General features: G+C 44.5%; 1 protein-coding gene across 1 annotated transcript; it reads right to left on the bottom strand.

The window, feature by feature from the left end:
* Positions 1-1,621: 1,621 nt before the first annotated feature.
* On the bottom strand, positions 1,622-19,399 carry LOC115140902 (pituitary tumor-transforming gene 1 protein-interacting protein-like). Its single transcript, XM_065028008.1, has 7 exons — positions 19,138-19,399; positions 18,788-18,834; positions 17,975-18,083; positions 15,481-15,589; positions 14,461-14,526; positions 11,200-11,246; positions 1,622-3,242 (listed from the first exon to the last, which is right to left on the bottom strand). Exons 1-7 carry the CDS (start codon positions 19,250-19,252, stop codon positions 3,193-3,195), a joined length of 543 nt encoding a protein of 180 aa, XP_064884080.1. The 5' UTR covers positions 19,253-19,399; the 3' UTR covers positions 1,622-3,192.
* Between the last annotated feature and the right edge of the window lie 614 nt (positions 19,400-20,013).

Genomic DNA, 20,013 nt, shown 5'->3' with positions numbered 1-20,013 from the left:
TATTGAATGGTGCTGCATAAATTATGTAATATGCCAGAGAGATATGTATACTGTAGCTAAGAAAGCAATATTTTAAGTGTATGTTTTGTATTAAGCTGTTAGAAGCCCATGTGCCTCACCTTAATAATGTGGTCCTTTTCCCCCTCATAACATAGCCTACTGTTCTGACTTGGTGGTGCACATGTAGCCTGTAGACTGTTTAAGATCAATTGTATTTTACATTTTTTATTGAACCTTTATTTAACTAGGCAAGTCAGTTAAGAACAAATTCTGCTGCGGGGACGGGGGCTTTGGATTAAGAAGTAAAAAATAAATACAATATAAATATAGGACAAAACACATCACAACAAGAGAGACAACACACTACATAAAGAGAGACCTAAGACAACAACATAGCAAGGCAGCAACACATGACAACACAGCATGGTAGAAACACAACATAACAACATGATAGCAACACAACATGGTAGCAGCATAAAACATGGTACAAACATTATTGGGCACAGACAACAGCACAAAGGGCAAGAAGGTAGAGACAACATTACATCACACAAAGCATAGGAAACATGCTAGGAATGTGGAGGGGTTTGTCAAGGCCAGGTTGTTTTAATTTACACATACATTCCTCCAGGGAAGGCAGGGTGTCCACTGTCCGGTCCAAATCTGAGCACCTACATGCTTTTGTCGTTTCTATGACTCAATGGGTTTCATTGTTCAACGATAAATTCTTCAATACAATTAAACATGATTGTAAAGTATAGCCTGCTCCCAGATCTGTTGGTGTTCTTGCCAACTCCATTGCTGTCATTGCCATGTTTGGCATGTCACTGAGTGACATGGAGTTTGCATTACTGCACAAACAGACTGGCATGATGGCATTGTAAAGTATGCTATGTATTTCAAGTCAATTACGACAGGCTGTCCTGTCTGGGTGGGCCCTGTACATGTGAAAGGGAAATCCTTTGAGGTATTCTTGTTCAACGTGTAACCCATATGAGACTGCCAATGAGTCTATTACACCATTCCACTATGAACAGGTGCACAGCATGTCTGCCCAAGAACCTCTTTATAAAACTCTTCAATAAAACCAATAAAAGTGATGAGCCTCAGATGAATGACATGTCCTTTAACCTGCCTTGGACCACTTCCCGAGTGTTTCATAATCACCTGACTTGACTTCTCCTGCTCAGTATTTTCACCTTTTAAAAACGTCTGATCTGGTCAAGGGTGTTGTCTGTCTCTTGTGTTGTCAGTTTGGATGTTGTCTGCATTGCAAATGACAGAACTGGAGATAAGCTTTTCAGGAGATTTGCATGTCAAATAGGCTGTGCCTGTCCTTGTAGATTCAGACTGTGCACACGTGCAGAAGTCGCAACAACAAAGCATCGACTAGCATTAGAATTAGATTCCATTTAGATAGCAGTTTTGCAACTAGCCTAAACAAGTGTACACTCTCATATTTGAGGTTATGGCGGCGGATGAATAGCACGAAACAATGGGCCTCAGAATCTCATCACGGTATCTCAGCATTCCAATTGCAATAAAATGTAAATTTGGTCATTGTGTGTTGCTTATACCTGCCCAAATTTGTACAGAGAGAAATATGCTTTCTGTGCATATGGAACATTTCTGGGATCTTTTATTTCAGCTCGTGAAACATGGGACCAACACTTCACATTACATTTTTATTTTTGTTCAGTGTAGCATTAGCGCAATGACTGGAATTCTATGGGTATCTGCTAGTGAAACTACCTCCAACATCCTTCATACTGGACACAGACATAAAAATGGTGTCTACGAGCTCATCTGACTCAGCGGAAGTAGATATAGGGCATCATTGCCTAAATTCCAAAGTATCCCTTTAATGACCAAACTTTCCTTGGTAGCGCTGCCATTAAGATGTTGAATGTCCATACAGAGCAGTACATTTGTCATTATAAGGACTGGCAACCCCATCCAGACATCTGGTAGATTGAGGTGTGGTAATGAATAAGAAGGGGTGGAGAGGCTGAGGTTCACTACATGACCAAAAGTATGTGGACAGACACCTGCGTGTCAAACATCTAATTCCAAAATCATGGGCATTAATATGGAGTTGGTCCCCCATTTGCTGCTATAACAGCCTCCATTCTTCTGGGAAGACATTCCACAATAACATTAGTGAAGTCGGGCACTGATGTTGGGATATTAGGCCTGGCTCGCAGTCGGCATTCCAATTCATCCCAAAGGTGTTTGATGGGGTTGATGTCAGAACTCTGTGCAAGCCAATCAAGTTCTTCTTCCATACCAATCTTGATGAACTTTGTGCACGGGGTATTGTCATGTTGAAACAGGAAAGGGCCTTCCCCCAACTGTTGCCACAAAGTTGGAAGCACAGAAACGTCTAGAATGTCAGTGTATGCTGTAGCATTAAGATTTCCCTTCACTGAAACTAAAGGGCCTAGGCCGAACAATGAAAAACGGCCCAGATCATTATTCCTCCTACACCAAACTTTACAGTTGTCACTAAGCATTCAGGTAGGTAGCGTTCGCCTGGCATCCCCCAACCCCAGATTCATCCTTCAGGACTGCCAGATGGTGAAGAGTGCTGCTTTAGAGTCCAATGGCGGTGAGCTTTACACCACTCCAGAAGATGCTTGACATTGCTCATGGTGATCTTAGACTTGTTAAGTCGTTAAAATGTTAAACATTTTACTTTAAAATAAAAAATGTATTAGGAAATATATCAGATTGAGCATAATTATTATCTTGGTTTATAAAATATATACAAAGCGAAAACGTACTCACAGATATTACAGTAATTTAAAACAAAGGCTCTTTAAATCAGATTTCACAAAAATACACAGACAATGTGCAGAAAGTTAAGCTCCACTCAGTGCCACGTCTCCAACAGCAAACTAAATATTACAGACTTCTTCAAACTTCTTAATTGTGTGAAAAACATAACATTCTCAAACTGTAAATAATTTTCAATCAGAACCTAAAATGAATTAATAAAAACTGCATTTAATAATTATAGGCAAAGGTTTTGATTTAGATGAATCATGATGATAGACCGGTCTTGATGTATAGGTGTGTGTGTCTGCTCTCTAAGCTAAAGCAATCAGCAGGACAGGATGGTAGTCAGCCCAAAGAGGATGGAGCAGAGTAGAGCCATCTGAACAACTCTTCTCTCTCACACAGGTTTCTGGTTTACTCATTTTCAAACTTGCTGTATGGGTGGTCAGAGTCAGGGACAAGACCTGTAAAAACAAACACAGAGAGAGAGAAATAAAAAGGAAAGATGGGGAACATTGAAAAACAGTGATTAGAAGCTGTTGCGTTATGACTGAGCTGTGTAGGGGTTGTACAGAGGCTACCTGGAGCATAGAGATCCTAATAAATTACTATAGACATTAACCCTCAAAGTTCCAGAATGTGGTCAAAATAGCAACCATATATTGATCAGGGAAAAATGCAAACGAGTCTAATTGGAATGAATGGCAGTAGAGGTATAATCCTGATATGTGATATCAGAAATTGTGTTATAGAATTGCCTCCTTAAAATACCTTCATAATAATACAGTTTATATTGGGTTTTATACAAATGTTATGTTTAAATAGCCTCTAAAATATATGCAAACAGACCATAAATGTAAAATGTTTTGTTATCTTGGAAAACTATATGATATTTTGTATTTAATTTTTTTTTTTAACTAGGCAAGACGGCCTACCCCGGCCAAACCTGGAAGACGCTGGTTTGGCCGGGGACCCTATGGGACTCCCAATCACGGCCGGATGTGATACAGACTGGATTTGAACCAGGGACTGTAGTGACGCCTTTTGCACTGAGATGCAGGTGCCTTAGCCCTATTGATACAATCAGTACTTGTTGCATTTACAACTTGTCTAAGTCCTATCATCAACTGATTTCAGCCAGTGCATGGCTGTGGATTGACTGCATTGTTTGAATGGAATGTTGGCAAATTGGTGGTTAAGTTAAAACCCTAATGGAATCATTCCTCTAAAACAGCCTGGCTAGCTAGCTAACAAACAAACATACAGTGCAGATAAATTCTTCAAATTCATTATTTTACACACTATCTTAACACAGCACTGGCAAACCATGGTTGACCAACTCCCTGATAAGATGGCTAACATTCTTCCCATCATAAGAAGGTTCATGTTCATCATGGTATTATATAGTGGGCTCCAAAATTACTGGCAATGTACAAACAATACTTAAAAAATAGAAACAATAAAATTATAGAGATAAACTCAAAATACCAACATGTGAGAAATACTGTACTTTATTAATGTTTCAATGGAACCCACCAAAATCATTAAATTATTTAATACAAAATACATTTCACCAAAATCAAGGTTTCATAATTATTGGCACTCCTCATTTAGTACTTAGTGACACCACCTCTGGCAAGGATAACAGCATGGTCTTTTCCTGTAATTTTTGACAAGGTTAAGGAACACATTTGGAGGGATTTTGGACCATTCCTCTATGCAGATCCTTTCAAGATCCTTCACATTCTTGGGTTTGCGCTTATCAACTACCCTCTTCAACTCAGTCCACAGGTGTTCGATTGGATTGAGGTCTGGCGACTGAGATGGCCATGGCAGAACATTGATTTTGTTGTCACAGAACCATCTGTGTGGATCTTGAGGTATGTTTTGGGTCATTGTCTTGTTGGAAAGTCCACATACGGCCAAGTCCCAGCCTTCTGGCAGAGGCAACCAGATTGTCAGCCAAAATTGCCTGGTACTTGGTGGAATTCATTATGCCATCAATCTTAACCAGTGCCTCTGAACCTCTAGAATTAAACAGCCCCAAAACATCACTGACCCACCACCATACTTCACCGTGAGTATGAGGTGCCTCTCCTTGTATGCATCTCTGTTTTGACGCCAAACATGCTTGACAAACAAAGCGCTTGCGTCTGTGTCTTGGGGTCATTAAGGGCTTTCTTCTGGCAACCCTTCCAAAGAGCCTGTGGTTGTGGAGGTGGCGTCTGATGGTGTTTTTTTAAACCTGGTGACCCCAAGACGCCACCAAGGCCTGCAATTCTTTCACAGTGATTCTTGGGGATTTTGTTGCTTCTCTCACAATCCTCCTCCCTATCCTGGGGGGCAAAATGCATTTGTTTCCTCTACCCGTGAGGTTTTCAACTGTTCCATTTCTTTAGATTTAAAAAAATAATTGCCCTGACAGTGCGCCGTGGTATATTCAATCATTTGTGGATCTTCTTGTAGCCATTACCAGGTTTAAGAAGGTCTACGACCATCTGTCCTTTTGAACTGCCAGTTCTTTTCTTTTCTTAATGGTGTTGAATGACAAAGGGATATTGCATGCGTGTAACTTAATTTTTATACCCTAGTGAAAAAGGAACTGATGTAATGGCTCAATATACAATATAAGGGAACACTAAAATAACACATCCTAGATCTGAATGAATGAAATATTCTTATTAAATACTTTTTTCTTTACATAGTTGAATGTGCTAACAACAAAATCACACATAAATGATCAATGGAAATCAAATTTTTCAACCCATGGAGGTCTGGATTTGGAGTGACACTCAAAATTAAAGTGGAAAACCACACTACAGGCCGATCCAACTTTGATGTAATGTCCTTAAAACAAGTCAAAATGAGGCTCAGTAGTGTGTGTGGCCTCCACGTGCCTGTATGACCTCCCTACAACGCCTGGGCATGCTCCTGATGAGGTGGCGGATGGTCTCCTGAGGGATCTCCTCCCAGACCTGGACTAGAGCATCCGCCAACTCCTGGAGAGTCTGTGGTGCAACGTGGCGTTGGTGGATGGAGCGAGACATGATGTCCCAGATGTGCTCAATTGGATTCAGGTCTGGGGGAACGGGCGGGCCAGTCCATAGCATCAATGCCTTCCTCTTGCAGGAACTGCTGACACACTCCAGCCACATGAGGTCTAGCATTGTCTTGCATTAGGAGGAACCCAGGGCCAACCGCACCAGCATATGGTCTCACAAGGGCTCTGAGGATCTCATCTCGGTACCTAATGGCAGTCAGGCTACCTCTGGCGAGCACATGGAGGGCTGTGCGGCCCCTCAAAGAAATGCCACCCCACACCATGACTGACCCACTGCCAAACCGGTCATGCTGGAGGATGTTGCAGGCAGCAGAACGTTCTCCACGTGCTCAGTGTGAACTTGCTTTCATCTGTGAAGAGCACAGGGCGCCAGTGGCGAATTTGCCAATCTTGGTGTTCTCTGGCAAATGCCAAACGTCCTGCTGTTAGCACAACCCCCACCTGTGGACGTCGGGCCCTCATACCACCCTCATGGAGTCTGTTTCTGACCGTTTGAGCAGACACGTGCACATTTGTGGCCTGGTGGTGGTAATTTTGCAACAAAGGCGGAGGTAGCGGTCCTGCTGCTGGGTTGTTGCCCTCCTACGGCCTCCTCCACGTCTCCTGATGTACTGGCCTGTCTCCTGGTAGCGCCTCCATGCTCTGGACACTACGCTGACAGACACAGTAAACCTTCTTGCCACAGCTCGCATTGATGTGCCATCCTGGATGAGCTGCACTACCTGAGCCACTTGTGTGGGTTGTAGACTCCGTCTCATGCTACCACTAGAGTGAAAGCACCGCCAGCATTCAAAAGTGACCAAAACATCAGCCAGGAAGCATAGGAACTGAGAAGTGGTCTGTGGTTACCACCTGCAGAACCACTCCTTTATTGGGGGTGTCTTGCTAATTGCCTATAATTTCCACCTGTTATCTATTCCATTTGCACAACAGAATGTGAAATTTATTGTCAATCAGTGTTGCTTCCTAAGTGGACAGTTTGATTTCACAGAAGTGTGATTGACTTGGAGTTACATTGTGTTGTTTAAGTGTTCCCTTTATTTTTTTGAGCAGTGTAGTTCCTTAACACGTAGATAAACCAGGAATTAAATTCCACTTAAGTTTAATTTTGGTAGATGTTATTTACAATAATATTTAACGGTGCCATTAATTGTGAAACCTTGATTTGGAGGACATTGATATTTAATAAAATCAATAAATAAATTTTGTTGGGTTCCATTGAAACATCAATAAAGTACAGTATTTTTCACGTTGGAATTTTGACTATATTGTTTAGATTTTTTTGAAGTATTGTTTGTCCATTGCCAATTAGGGGTGCCAGTAATTTTGGAGCCCACAATAGTTACATTGTCTAGGGGTTGTACAGAGGGGGGATTGTACAGAGGCTGCCAAAGGGGGTTGTAAAGAGGCTGCCAAGGGGGGGATTGTACAGCGGCTGCCAAGCGGGGTTGTAAAGCGGCTGCCAAGGGGGTTGTACAGCGGCTGCCAAGCCAAGCGGGGTTGTACAGAGGCTGCCAAGCCAAGGGGGGTTGTACAGAGGCTGCCAAGCCAAGCGGGGTTGTACAGAGGCTGCCAAGCCAAGCGGGGTTGTACAGAGGCTGCCAAGCCAAGCGGGGTTGTACAGAGGCTGCCAAGCCAAGCGGGGTTGTACAGAGGCTGCCAAGCCAAGCGGGGTTGTACAGCGGCTGCCAAGCCAAGCGGGGTTGTACAGAGGCTGCCAAGCCAAGCGGGGTTGTACAGAGGCTGCCAAGCCAAGCGGGGTTGTACAGAGGCTGTATTGTTTGTCCATTGCCAATTAGGGGTGCCAGTAATTTTGGAGCCCACAATAGTTACATTGTCTAGGGGTTGTACAGAGGGGGGATTGTACAGAGGCTGCCAAAGGGGGTTGTAAAGAGGCTGCCAAGGGGGGGATTGTACAGCGGCTGCCAAGCGGGGTTGTAAAGCGGCTGCCAAGGGGGGTTGTACAGCGGCTGCCAAGCCAAGCGGGGTTGTACAGAGGCTGCCAAGCCAAGGGGGGTTGTACAGAGGCTGCCAAGCCAAGCGGGGTTGTACAGAGGCTGCCAAGCCAAGCGGGGTTGTACAGAGGCTGCCAAGCCAAGCGGGGGTTGTACAGAGGCTGCCAAGCCAAGCGGGGTTGTACAGAGGCTGCCAAGCCAAGCGGGGTTGTACAGCGGCTGCCAAGCCAAGCGGGGTTGTACAGAGGCTGCCAAGCCAAGCGGGGTTGTACAGAGGCTGCCAAGCCAAGCGGGGTTGTACAGAGGCTGCCAAGCCAAGCGGGGTTGTACAGAGGCTGCCAAGCCAAGCGGGGGTTGTACAGAGGCTGCCAAGCCAAGCGGGGTTGTACAGAGGCTGCCAAGCCAGCGGGGTTGTACAGCGGCTGCCAAGCCAAGCGGGGGTTGTACAGAGGCTGCCAAGCCAAGCGGGGTTGTACAGCGGCTGCCAAGCCAAGCGGGGTTGTACAGAGGCTGCCAAGCCAAGGGGGTTGTACAGAGGATGCCAAGCCAAGCGGGGTTGTACAGAGGATGCCAAGCCAAGCGGGGTTGTACAGAGGCTGCCAAGCCAAGCGGGGTTGTACAGAGGCTGCCAAGCCAAGCGGGGTTGTACAGAGGCTGCCAAGCCAAGCGGGGTTGTACAGAGGCTGCCAAGCCAAGCGGGGTTGTACAGAGGCTGCCAAGCCAAGCGGGGTTGTACAGAGGCTGCCAAGGGGGGTTGTACAGCGGCTGCCAAGCCAAGCGGGGTTGTACAGAGGCTGCCAAGCCAAGCGGGGTTGTACAGAGGCTGCCAAGCCAAGGGGGTTGTAGGGCTGCCAAGCCAAGCGGGGTTGTACAGAGGCTGCCAAGCGGGGTTGTACAGAGCCTGCCAAGCGGGGTTGTACAGCGGCTGCCAAGCCAAGCGGGGTTGTACAGCGGCTGCCAAGCCAAGCGGGTTTGTACAGCGGCTGCCAAGGGGGGTTGTACAGCGGCTGCCAAGCCAAGCGGGGTTGTACAGAGGCTGCCAAGCCAAGCGGGGTTGTACAGAGGCTGCCAAGCCAAGGGGGGTTGTACAGAGGCTGCCAAGCCAAGCGGGGTTGTACAGCGGCTGCCAAGCCAAGCGGGGTTGTACAGAGGCTGCCAAGTGGGGATTGTACAGAGGCTGCCATGGGGAGATTGTACAGAGGCTGCCATGGGGGGATTGTACAGAGGCTGCCATGGGGGATTGTACAGAGGCTGCCATGGGGGGATTGTACAGAGGCTGCCATGGGGGGGATTGTACAGAGGCTGCCATGGGGGGGGATTGTACAGAGGCTGCCATGGGGGGGGATTGTACAGAGGCTGCCATGGGGGATTGTACAGAGGCTGCCATGGGGGGGGATTGTACAGAGGCTGCCATGGGGGATTGTACAGAGGCTGCCATGGGGGATTGTACAGAGGCTGCCAAGGGGGATTGTACAGAGGCTGCCATGGGGGGATTGTACAGAGGCTGCCAAGGGGGATTGTACAGAGGCTGCCAAGGGGGATTGTACAGAGGCTGCCATGTGGGGGATTGTACAGAGGCTGCCAAGGGGGGATTGTACAGAGGCTGCCATGGGGGGATTGTACAGAGGCTGCCAAGGGGGATTGTACAGAGGCTGCCATGGGGGGATTGTACAGAGGCTGCCAAGGGGGATTGTACAGAGGCTGCCATGGGGGGATTGTACAGAGGCTGCCATGGGGGGTTTGTACAGAGGCTGCCAATGAGGATTGTACAGAGGCTGCCAAGGGGGGTTGTACAGAGGCTGTCGAGATGATGGGAATGTGGTGCAGGTCACTAGGTGTTGTTTGATCTCTGAGGATTGACTGAGTGAAAGACACACACACACACACACACACACACACACACACACACATACATACACACACACACACACACACACACACACACACACACACACACACACACACCTTGTTTGAGTAGCAGACAAATGCCAAGCAGTCCCTAATGTATATAGACTTCAGTAAGCAGGGGGCATGTGAAGGAGACCACCATCCATCACTCTGTCATGTTGTCCATAAAGAAATTCACAATTTATGTGGAACTGCAACCAATACCACAGAGACATTAACACACACACACCTCGAGAACGTGAAGGCAATGAATGGAAAGATCGCAAACTTGACAACACATCAATAACAGAGAAACATTCACTAGGAATAGTCACTTTTCAGAGAGCTTTAGAGTTATGCTACCCCCCTCTCACACTTAACCAGAAGCAGATGTCTTCATATACACCCCCCCTCTCTTCAGTCCCAGGGTCAGAGGCCTAGCATAGAGCAGAGGTTACAGTACCAGACCCCAGAGACACTGTCCTGCTTGTCTCATAACTCCCATAATTCATATAGACTGACTAAGGACTGAAAAATGCCGGCGACTTTCCCAAAAATCCTAGGTTTTCCAAAAACCTCAGTTGGACAATTCCTGGAATAAGGAGGGAATAAGCAGGAAGTCCAGAGATCCCACCCGCATTTCGGTCAACCCTGGGACTGACTGCAGTGCTCATATCTCCCATCATTCCTATTCACCCCAGGGAGCCTTCTGCCCTACAGACTGCTGTTCATTCCTAGTCACCTCTCTGCTCCCCCCTCTCTCCTACACTGTCTGGCATACTGAATAAACCAGCTAACCAAGCCTTACGGGTTGTTACAGTATTCAGAATCAAGATATGACCTGAGACCGAGTTGGCCTGTGTTTCTGTATCAATGTTTCAACATGGGGATCTGTGTGTGTTGTGCTGACCTGTACTAACATGCAGACGGTAATGAGATGCCCAGTATCTGACATCCAAAGTGTGACGCATCTTGTTAGAATTGATTCCGAGAGACTTCAGGTAGAGTAACCAATATGTGGGCTGCGTTGGCTTGCTTTGGGACACGTTCACTACGCTGAATAATGCATTAACGTGACCGAGGATGGAAATTCAATAAGCAACACCCTAGAAAATATGGAAATGGACGGCCCTATGGATCGAGGACAATGAACGCTGAATGCTCATCCCATTACGCCCAAGTTAAGCACATCAGGTCACAGAACAGTAAGAGGCTTGTAAATGTCTCAGAAGACTTTCATATCAGGTGAAGAAGAGCAAGGTCATTGGGTCAGGTTATATAAGGAAGTGTAACTTGGGTCTAATTGCATAAGAGGTTAGAGGAAGTCCTTGGTTCATATTAGATACAAGATAAGTTGCTAGTAAAAAGTGGAGACCTACCATTGTATACATGTATGTAGTTCTGTCCTTGAGCTGTTCTGTATCACGTTTCATGTTTTGTGTGGACCCCAGGAAGAATAGCTGATGCTATGGCAGTTAATGTGGATCCTAATAAAATAGCTAAAATAATGATACGTACCATACTTCTTGCGGATGTCATCATGCCTCACCTTCCTCTCCACCTTCCTGTCAGAGTAGAAGACAACGCTAGTCATGTTCTATCACACAGTAACATGACAATCAGCAACACTGGAACATGTAATAAACCGCTAACAGAAGAACACAGCACAGGATAATGAACATTAGGAAATTATTTATAAAGTCTTCTCAGTCAGTACTTCTGGGTAATGTAGGATTTATAAAGTCTTCTCAGTCAGTACTTCTGGGTAATGTAGGATTTATAAATTCTTCTCAGTCAGTACTTCTGGGTAATGTAGGATTTATAAAGTCTTCTCAGTCAGTACTTCTGGGTAATGTAGGATTTATAAATTCTTCTCAGTCAGTACTTCTGGGTAATGTAGGATTTATAAAGTCTTCTCAGTCAGTACTTCTGGGTAATGTAGGATTTATAAAGTCTTCTCAGTCAGTACTTCTGGGTAATGTAGGATTTATAAATTCTTCTCAGTCAGTACTTCTGGGTAATGTAGGATTTATAAAGTCTTCTCATTCAGTACTTCTGGGTAATGAAGGAGATTGTGAATACAAGCCTCATACTTTATAAACCACCAGTCAGTGAGCACTGTTACATGCACACAATTACACAATTATTGCGGATAGTCAGATTAATATAACAGTTTGTTTAAAATGTTGACATGTTTTGCAAGAAGAACGATTTCCCAAATAATCCTGTTTACATGGACACGTCTGAACGGGACTTTTAATAAATGCAGAAAATAGCCAATCAAAATAAAAATTCTACCACAGCGACCATGTTATTTTTTCGAAGCCTATTTGATTCCGAGTTAGGACATATAAAGTTTGTATGTGAAAATTATTTCTAAGATGCATACTTTCAGTTTTTCCAAACTCACTTCACTCGTGTACAAGAGGGAGGCTTGTGCTACCGGTGCTGGTAAATGTGCAGATCAATTACACCGCTGGAACACGGATTAAACTGTTTACATGTCCTAATAATTCCAGAGATTGCTCAGGAAACCAGGTGTTATAATCTGCGTATGCTTACTTCAATTGAAACCTTACGCTGATTAAGCTAAGCAGACTAAGGTGTTTACATGACTATTGCCATACTAGGCCTACTGCCATAATCACTTTAATATCCAATTATTAGTGTGCATGTAAACGTACTCAGTCAGTGGGTGTTTCTGCTAAACTTGTTACATGTTGTTTCACACTGCTGCTTTTAGCACCTCAGCTTTCTCACCAGTGACACTTCACAGTTGCTGCACCATACTCCCCCAGCCTCCTCAGAGGAGCCCCGCTTAATGGAAGACCTTTGCCCAAGCTGCAAATACCTTTTCAAGTCCATTTACGGACTGCAGTAGCGGAGATATCAAATATGGTTGTCAAAAGCAATCAATAACAAAAGTGGCATCTATATCTGTCCTCTACAAACAAAAAGTTGACTCCACCCTCCATCTTGCTGAACGAAGCTGCCATGCCTTAAAGTGGCAGCATTAAGCCTTTAGACATCTGACATTATTTAAGGCGGCTTTAGTGTCATTGTTTACCTCCCCACGGCCCCTGATAGAGGCTCGTAAACAACAAGACGCTGTGTTTTACACCGACATGGACAGCAGTAGGTGAAATACGAGCACAGGGCAGGCTGAGGAGCCTGCCGTCCAGCCATCGCTCTAACTTTATGGGGGACACAAAGGAGGCGGGGAGGGGAGGTGGTTGTGATTGTTTTGTTGGCCCCTCCAGGGACGTAAATTCACTGGGTTCCCAGTGGCAGTCCCACACAAAGACAGACAGTGTAAATCAGTCTGGGCTCTTTAATGCCAGGTTGTGATCTTGGGAGCAGCAATCAGTGGAGGCAGACAGGCTGACAACACAGGGAGCAGAGAGGAGCAGAGGCTGTCCTGAACACAGACTACCATCTGTCTCCCCCACTTCCCTCCCTCTCAGCTGACTGACTCCCACATAACCATGCACGAAGGCAATAAGTGGGAGGGGAGGAGGGAGGGTGAGCAACCGGAAGAAAATGAAAAAGAGCGAGAGGGTTGAATACAATCTCAAAGACTCAAGTGCACTCTGTCTTTCTAAACTCGCTCTCCACCACTGTCTTAGACCTCCGTAAACCCCTTGGTTTGATAGGGAGTCGGGACAAACTTAACCTATACCCTGTGTTATTTCAATGGGACATTCTCCAACATAGAGATACAGTAAAAGTCTGTGGAGTTTGGATGGTGGGGATGTGATAACTTATGTCTGTTTAGTTGTTCTGTAGAACGTTCCCCATCTGTGGCTCAGATGACAGAGGGCTCAGAGCTCTTAGCTGTGCCCTAACCTCTCCATCTGCAGACTCTGGGGATGTGCTGTAAACATGCTGTAATCTCTCTAGAGGCTCCCTCCTCTCCCATGGTGCCTAAAACAGGCCTGGGTCCTCTGTTCCCATCAGAACACCAACACTGTCTATGTAGGTCAGTACACTAACACAGACTATAGTGGTTTGATCCACATCAGGAACTGACTGAGTGAATATACTCTACATTGATAGAAGAAAGGTTCACAGAGGCAGATTTAATTCAGAAACACACAGTGAGCCTAGACTCCCCAGTACACCACATGATAAACTTACTGTTACCGACAGTCTTTCTGCATAACTGACTGCTCACCACGTTAAACAACACATCAGGCGGTCCTCGGTGGACGACAGGCAGGAAACAATTGAAAGAAAGGCTGAAACATTTATGTAAACGGAGGGGGGTTCCAGACCAGCTTTCGTACACCGTGATTCAGTGTAGTGGCTCAGAATCCCATTACTACCACTACACTACAAGATATAGAACATGCTACTACACTCACCACACCTATGACCTCATTATCAGCTGCTGAGGACTAAGAACTGGAGTCAGTGATTACAATCCTCTCGGTTGGTGTTTGGATGGACGCGCACACACACACACACACACACTCCTTCTGGGGACGGTTCTGCTTGAAGAGCCGTAGGAACAGCTCACCAACTGTTCAAATCCCCAACCCTGACAGAGAACGTCTCTATAGATGATCACCAACAACAGAGTAGAAAACTCTGAATCTGACTAGGTAGCTGTGGGAAGCGCTTGCGATCATTGAAACGGATACAAGCACCTCCCCAAAAATCGAAGCAACTAACAGTGTGGGCTCACACAAATCATGGTGTTGATAAAATGGGGCATCTTTTAGTAGTGGTTTGAAAGCCAGTGTGAAGCAGAGGGTGTGATAACTAAGGAATCCTTACCGTTCATCAGCACGCTGTCTGATCTCCTCTCTCCTCCTGGCAAACCTCTCCTCATCTCTGTCTGGCCTGGTGAGACAGAGACACAGGCAGCGTTACAATCACCTTGAAACATCACGGTTTACAGACAGTGACACACTATCACAGACTGGTCTTATGAACACACTGTCCTTGTACAGTATATGATATACTTTGTCTCCAAGTGGAAATGAGACTTGGATAGTATTCCTTGTCAACAATAACACTGCAAGTTCTGTTGTATAGAACGGCTGTTGCTCTTCACTTTGCATAGATGCTGCCAACAAGAAGTAATCCTGTATCCTGTCATTCTGCTGCTTGTGTTTAATGCAAAAAAAGTGAGGCTGCTGTTGTGTGAGCTTGGAAAGGGGAGAGGTTCTGCTGGGGAAACGAGAGAGGTGTCATCTTTGTTAATTGGATGTAATCTTAAAATGGAACAAATAACTTTGCCAATATATGCAGAGGCATTCCAATGATTGGGAGGTGAGAAATATGAACTGTGTGGAATTTCATTTCGGACAGACATGTTGTTTCATCTTCACGGCCTTCATGTTTAGTTAGGATAGATGATTGAGCTGCACAGAGCGGGTGCATTTAAAATGGCTGCCAATCAGGGTGTCAGGCCAGAAAGCACTTGATTGACATGCCATTTTAAAACATTCCGCTATGTAGTGACAGTTTCTTCTTCCTCCCTCCTAGAATCACATAATAAGCAGGACAAGATCACCATCTAGGACTGTACCTACCGGTTTTAATAAAAGGGTATAATCACTGTACATGGATGGTGCACATTAATAGAGATTTGCATTTTGAATAATTTCATGTTGGATGTAACAAAGGATATGAGTAATATCAGCACATTTATGAGGAGTCTGATATGGTTAGAGTGGAGGTTTTCCTAGGATAATGATCAAGACTGACTGATAAAGCCATTGCCATTCTTTGCAAGTATCCCTTAATATTAGGCGAGAAAGGGCAATTCTGTGACATCACTTCCTGTATTACCCTGATTGACGTTTCTTGCAGCAACAGCAGCAGCAGCAACAGACTGCAATGCTGATGATGATGGTCCCGCCTAACACTGCCATGGCAATGATCAGAGCCTCGAAGTTCACTGGAACAGAGAACAGGTCAAAGGTCAAGATAGGAACAAATAACAACATGCTTCAAGTTTATTCGATTTTTAAGTGAATTTCACACACGTTCACAACACTATCCTTTATCAAGGATAAAGAGAACATTTCATTATTCATGTGATTATGCATTTATTCTATCATAATGACTAATAAACCCATGAGGAATCAAACAAATTCAAATGAGGGGTATAAAGACTGCACTGATGTTGATTGGTAGAGAAAGTCAGATATGCAGTGTTATTTAATTAGCCTGAGCAGTACCAGCCTGTGATTGAGTGATATGAAAAGCTCAGCTTGGCACTCAGACCACTATTCAAAAATGCATCTTTGTTAGACATTACTGCCACCTGCTGGTGTGTTTTTGAAATTACAAGTGGGGTTTTATTTTTGTAGATTTTTGTACTTCCTCGATTTAGTTTGGACAAAATAAATGTTGGTCAAGAATTGCTGCATAATATTCTTCTTACCTTTGGGTTTTGAATGCATGAGTCACAAGTTGAGAAGGATTTAAACTGATTAGTAACTCATTTGGACAAATATGGTTGTTTCCAGATTCTCATGTCATAAAACATTGTATTCTTAATTAAATATGCCAATATGTGTGTCAGGGAGATTTTTTCACAAAACAAAATAATATATCTCTTCTTTAATTATTAAAATGATCATAACAACAGTGTGGAATATGAGTTATTCCTTATTATTTAGCCCTGGGATCTAATCCCATGGTTGTGCTCAGAAACCAGCCAGAAACCACATGCTGTTGTCATCTGTGGCCCAGAGGCCTGTGATTAGAGCCCCTGCAAGCAGCTTCAGCAGGCAGCCCCAGTGTGAGTGTAGATCAGTCAGTAGGGGGGGCTCTTTAATCAACACAGAACAGCCAGAGGGGGCAGGCTGACTGACATATACTAGGCCTGAATGAGCCACGGCCTGTTCACCCTGCTACCATCTAGTAGAAGGCGGAGACAGTACAGGTGCATCAAAGCTGGGACCGAGACACAGCCATTAAACTAACTGTTTTAATGTCCCTGAGCAGTTTCCTTCCTCTCTGGAAACTGAGTTAAAAAGAATGCCTGTATCTTTGTTGTGACTGGGTGTATTGATACACCACCCAAAGTGTAATTAATAACTTCCAACATGTTCAAAGGGATATTCAAAGAAATGTTTACTTTTTACCCGTCTACCAATAGGTGCCCTTCTTTGCGAGGCATTGGAAAACCTCCCTGGTCTTTGTGGTTGAATCTGTGTTTGAAATTCACTGCTCGACTGAGAGACCATACAGATAATTGTATGTGTGGGGTACAGAGATGAGGTGGTCATTCAAAAAACATGTTAAACACTATAATTACACTGACATTATGGAGTATTGTGTGTAGGCCAGTGACAAAATCTGTCTTTAACAAACACAACCAAATGTAGAAAAAGTCAAGGGGCGTGAATACTTTCTCCGTGGCCCGTTTATGAGGAACACCACCCAGTTCATGAAAATGATTAGCTCCTACAGAGAGTGAGTTACGTGGCCGTGGCTTACTACATTATGCAGGCAGACGCATTCCGTTACTGTTGGAACGTTAGAATGGGCAAAACGAGTGACCTAAGCGACTTTGAGCTTGGTATCATCGTCGGTGCCAAGCGCGCCCTTTTCCAGTATCTCAGAAACTGGCCAGCCTCCTGGACTTTACAGGCACAGTAGTGTCTAGGAATGGTGTGAAAAACATCCAGTCAGCGATAGTCCTGTGGGTGAAAACAGCTCGTTGATGAGCGAGGTCAAAGGAGAATGGCAAGAATTGTGCAAGCTAACAGGCGGGCCACAAACAGGCAAATAACGGCACAGTTCAAAAGTGGCGTGCAGAACTCTTCGGTCCTTGTCACGGATTGGCTATTGCAGCAGACGACCACACCTGGTTCCACTCCTATCAGCTAAAAAGAAGAAGAAGCGGCTCCAGTGGGAACACGAGCAGTACATGACCTCATCCTGCCTGGTGTCAGCGGTATAGGCTGCTGGTGGTGTAATGGTGTGGGGAATGTTTTCCTGGCACACGTTAGGTCCTGTGATACCAATTGACAATTTGTAGAATCCATGCCCCGAAAAATGTAGGCTCCACCAACCACAATCAGATGTACTATTCTGTATTAATCTGACTGTTGCTATATTTACCTTAACAGACACCCAACTAAGCATGTGGTCGGCCATGGGCTGATGTGGGTGGAGGGCGGGCTTTTGTTCTAGCAAAGTAGTAACACGCTTGATTATACTAATTCATGTCTAAATCGAACACTACAATAAGTTGATTAGAATTAAAGCCTGCACCCACATCAGGAGGTCTAATGGGAGGTCACATCAAGTAAAACTTCATTTCACTCACCCCAACACACTCCCCATCGTGCCTGTGACAGTTTACACACTGCAGGCGGAGGCAGAATGTAGCTCACTGGGTAGTCTGTGCAGGTGTCGTTGGTCATGCACCACAGGCACTGAGAAAAGACAAGGCACTCATCATTAGCCTAATACTTAAATTCTCAAAGAGTTGATATGCGCAGGATCACCTATTCCCAGCCTTCACTCATGTCCTTAACTGTGTCCATCAATTTGATGTATTGTATTTCTATTAGTGATGGGGGGTGGGGAATTGATAATTACATAGTTATTATTTTTTGATGATATATCATACTGCATCGTTTTGACAATATCACAATATTACTTCTGTGCTAGTTGGCTGTACCTATACCAAAACCCCAGTTTCTTTCCTTCAAAGATTGTTTTCCATATTTTTAAATTGGTAGTCAATTTGTTGACAGTACTTTTATTTCCATGACTGCTGAAACTTGTTGTTTTCATCGTGGTTCTCGTCCCTCTGCAGCAGACATGTGGTGCGCAATATGGTTGGAACATCGAATCGCAATACATATGGAATAATGAGAATCATAATATATATCCTATCGCTATCTAAGTATCGTGATAATATCGTATAGTTAGTTCCCTGCTCTAATTTATATTGAATAATTTAAAATAGATTCAGACAGATTAACGTTACTTGCAATGATGTGACCCTGGTACAAATTTACAAAAAAAGACATATTATTGAACATAGACCGAGTGATAACGTAAACTTGGTAGCGAAGGCTATACAGACTATAATGCTTTACAAATAGGAAGTGTTACATAATATTCTGCTTACCTGTGGGTTTTGAGTGCATGAGTCACAAGTTGAGAAGGCTTTGCAAGCTGAAATGAAAGGAAATGTGTGTTCTTATTTGAATTCAGTAAGGCTTAGCTGTGCTCTGCTAAAAAAATAGGCTAAATCGCCATACTGTCTACAATTGTGCATGTCACACCAACTCAAAGTTGATGATTTTTGCTCACCTAGCAAGCTAACGTTAGCTGATGACGCATTTCACTTATAGTTAGCTAGCTAGCCATCGAGACCTTGGAAGCGACATAATACAAACAAATAAATGTAACGAGCAATGACAATACTGAATGCTGTTTATACATGTCGTAACCAAAAATGTAGGAATAGTATCTTACACTTCAATGGCGTTGGCGTAGTACTAGTGTGACATTCTGCTCGGCTAACGAGCACATAGGTTACAGCCACAACAACAAGCAATGAGCTCATGATTCCCCTCTCTGTTTTATTCATGTTATGATGCTATTTTGAATGACCCTATCTAGCTACACCTTCCACTTTCTAAAGCAAGCAAAAACGTAACTCACGAAGTTGCCAAGCGCGTTCTAGCTAATAATCTAAACAAACGACGGCGTTACTTCCTGGTTCTCTTCTAGGTTGAAGATACTTTCCATAAAAGGACGAAAAAGCACATACTGACACCTAGTGCAGGGCGCAGTACAAGCGAGAGTGCTCACATTATCCACCAGGTTGCGGTACAACACCATCAGTCAGAGGAAGAGGCAGAGGAAACCTGCAGAGGAAAAAAATACGAATTGCCATTGTCATAAATTATCAGGGTAACTATCAAACCAGTTTCCCATTGAGGGTGAGATCTCATTCCCGTCGTCAGATTTAATATGCTTCTGTGGTTAGACTCCATGCCAATAAAGCCTTTTGGATGTAATTTAATTGAGCGAGATGAAGGTCATATGTATCTAATTCGAGTCTAATCTGGGTGACTTTCCCACTTTGCATCTGGCCACTGACGCATTCACCACAGTGGTGAATTGACAGGTTAACTGTCGATCCCAACTCATGGTGGTAATGATGCAAGGCTCTCCTTGGAGCTCCCACCTGGCTATCTAGCAAGGGTTCTGGGGTTATATGTGCTACAGTAAAGAGAACAAAACTAGCACCTGCCACATTCATCTGTGCTACAGTAGAGATAACAAAACTAGCACCTGCCACATTCATTATTCCTACATGGTCGATGCCCTAACAACAATGGCAAA

This window comes from Oncorhynchus nerka, linkage group LG14 (assembly GCF_034236695.1).
Source record: "Oncorhynchus nerka isolate Pitt River linkage group LG14, Oner_Uvic_2.0, whole genome shotgun sequence".
Taxonomy (NCBI): Eukaryota; Metazoa; Chordata; class Actinopteri; order Salmoniformes; family Salmonidae; genus Oncorhynchus; species Oncorhynchus nerka.
This window is presented reverse-complemented; position numbering and strand designations above follow the sequence as displayed.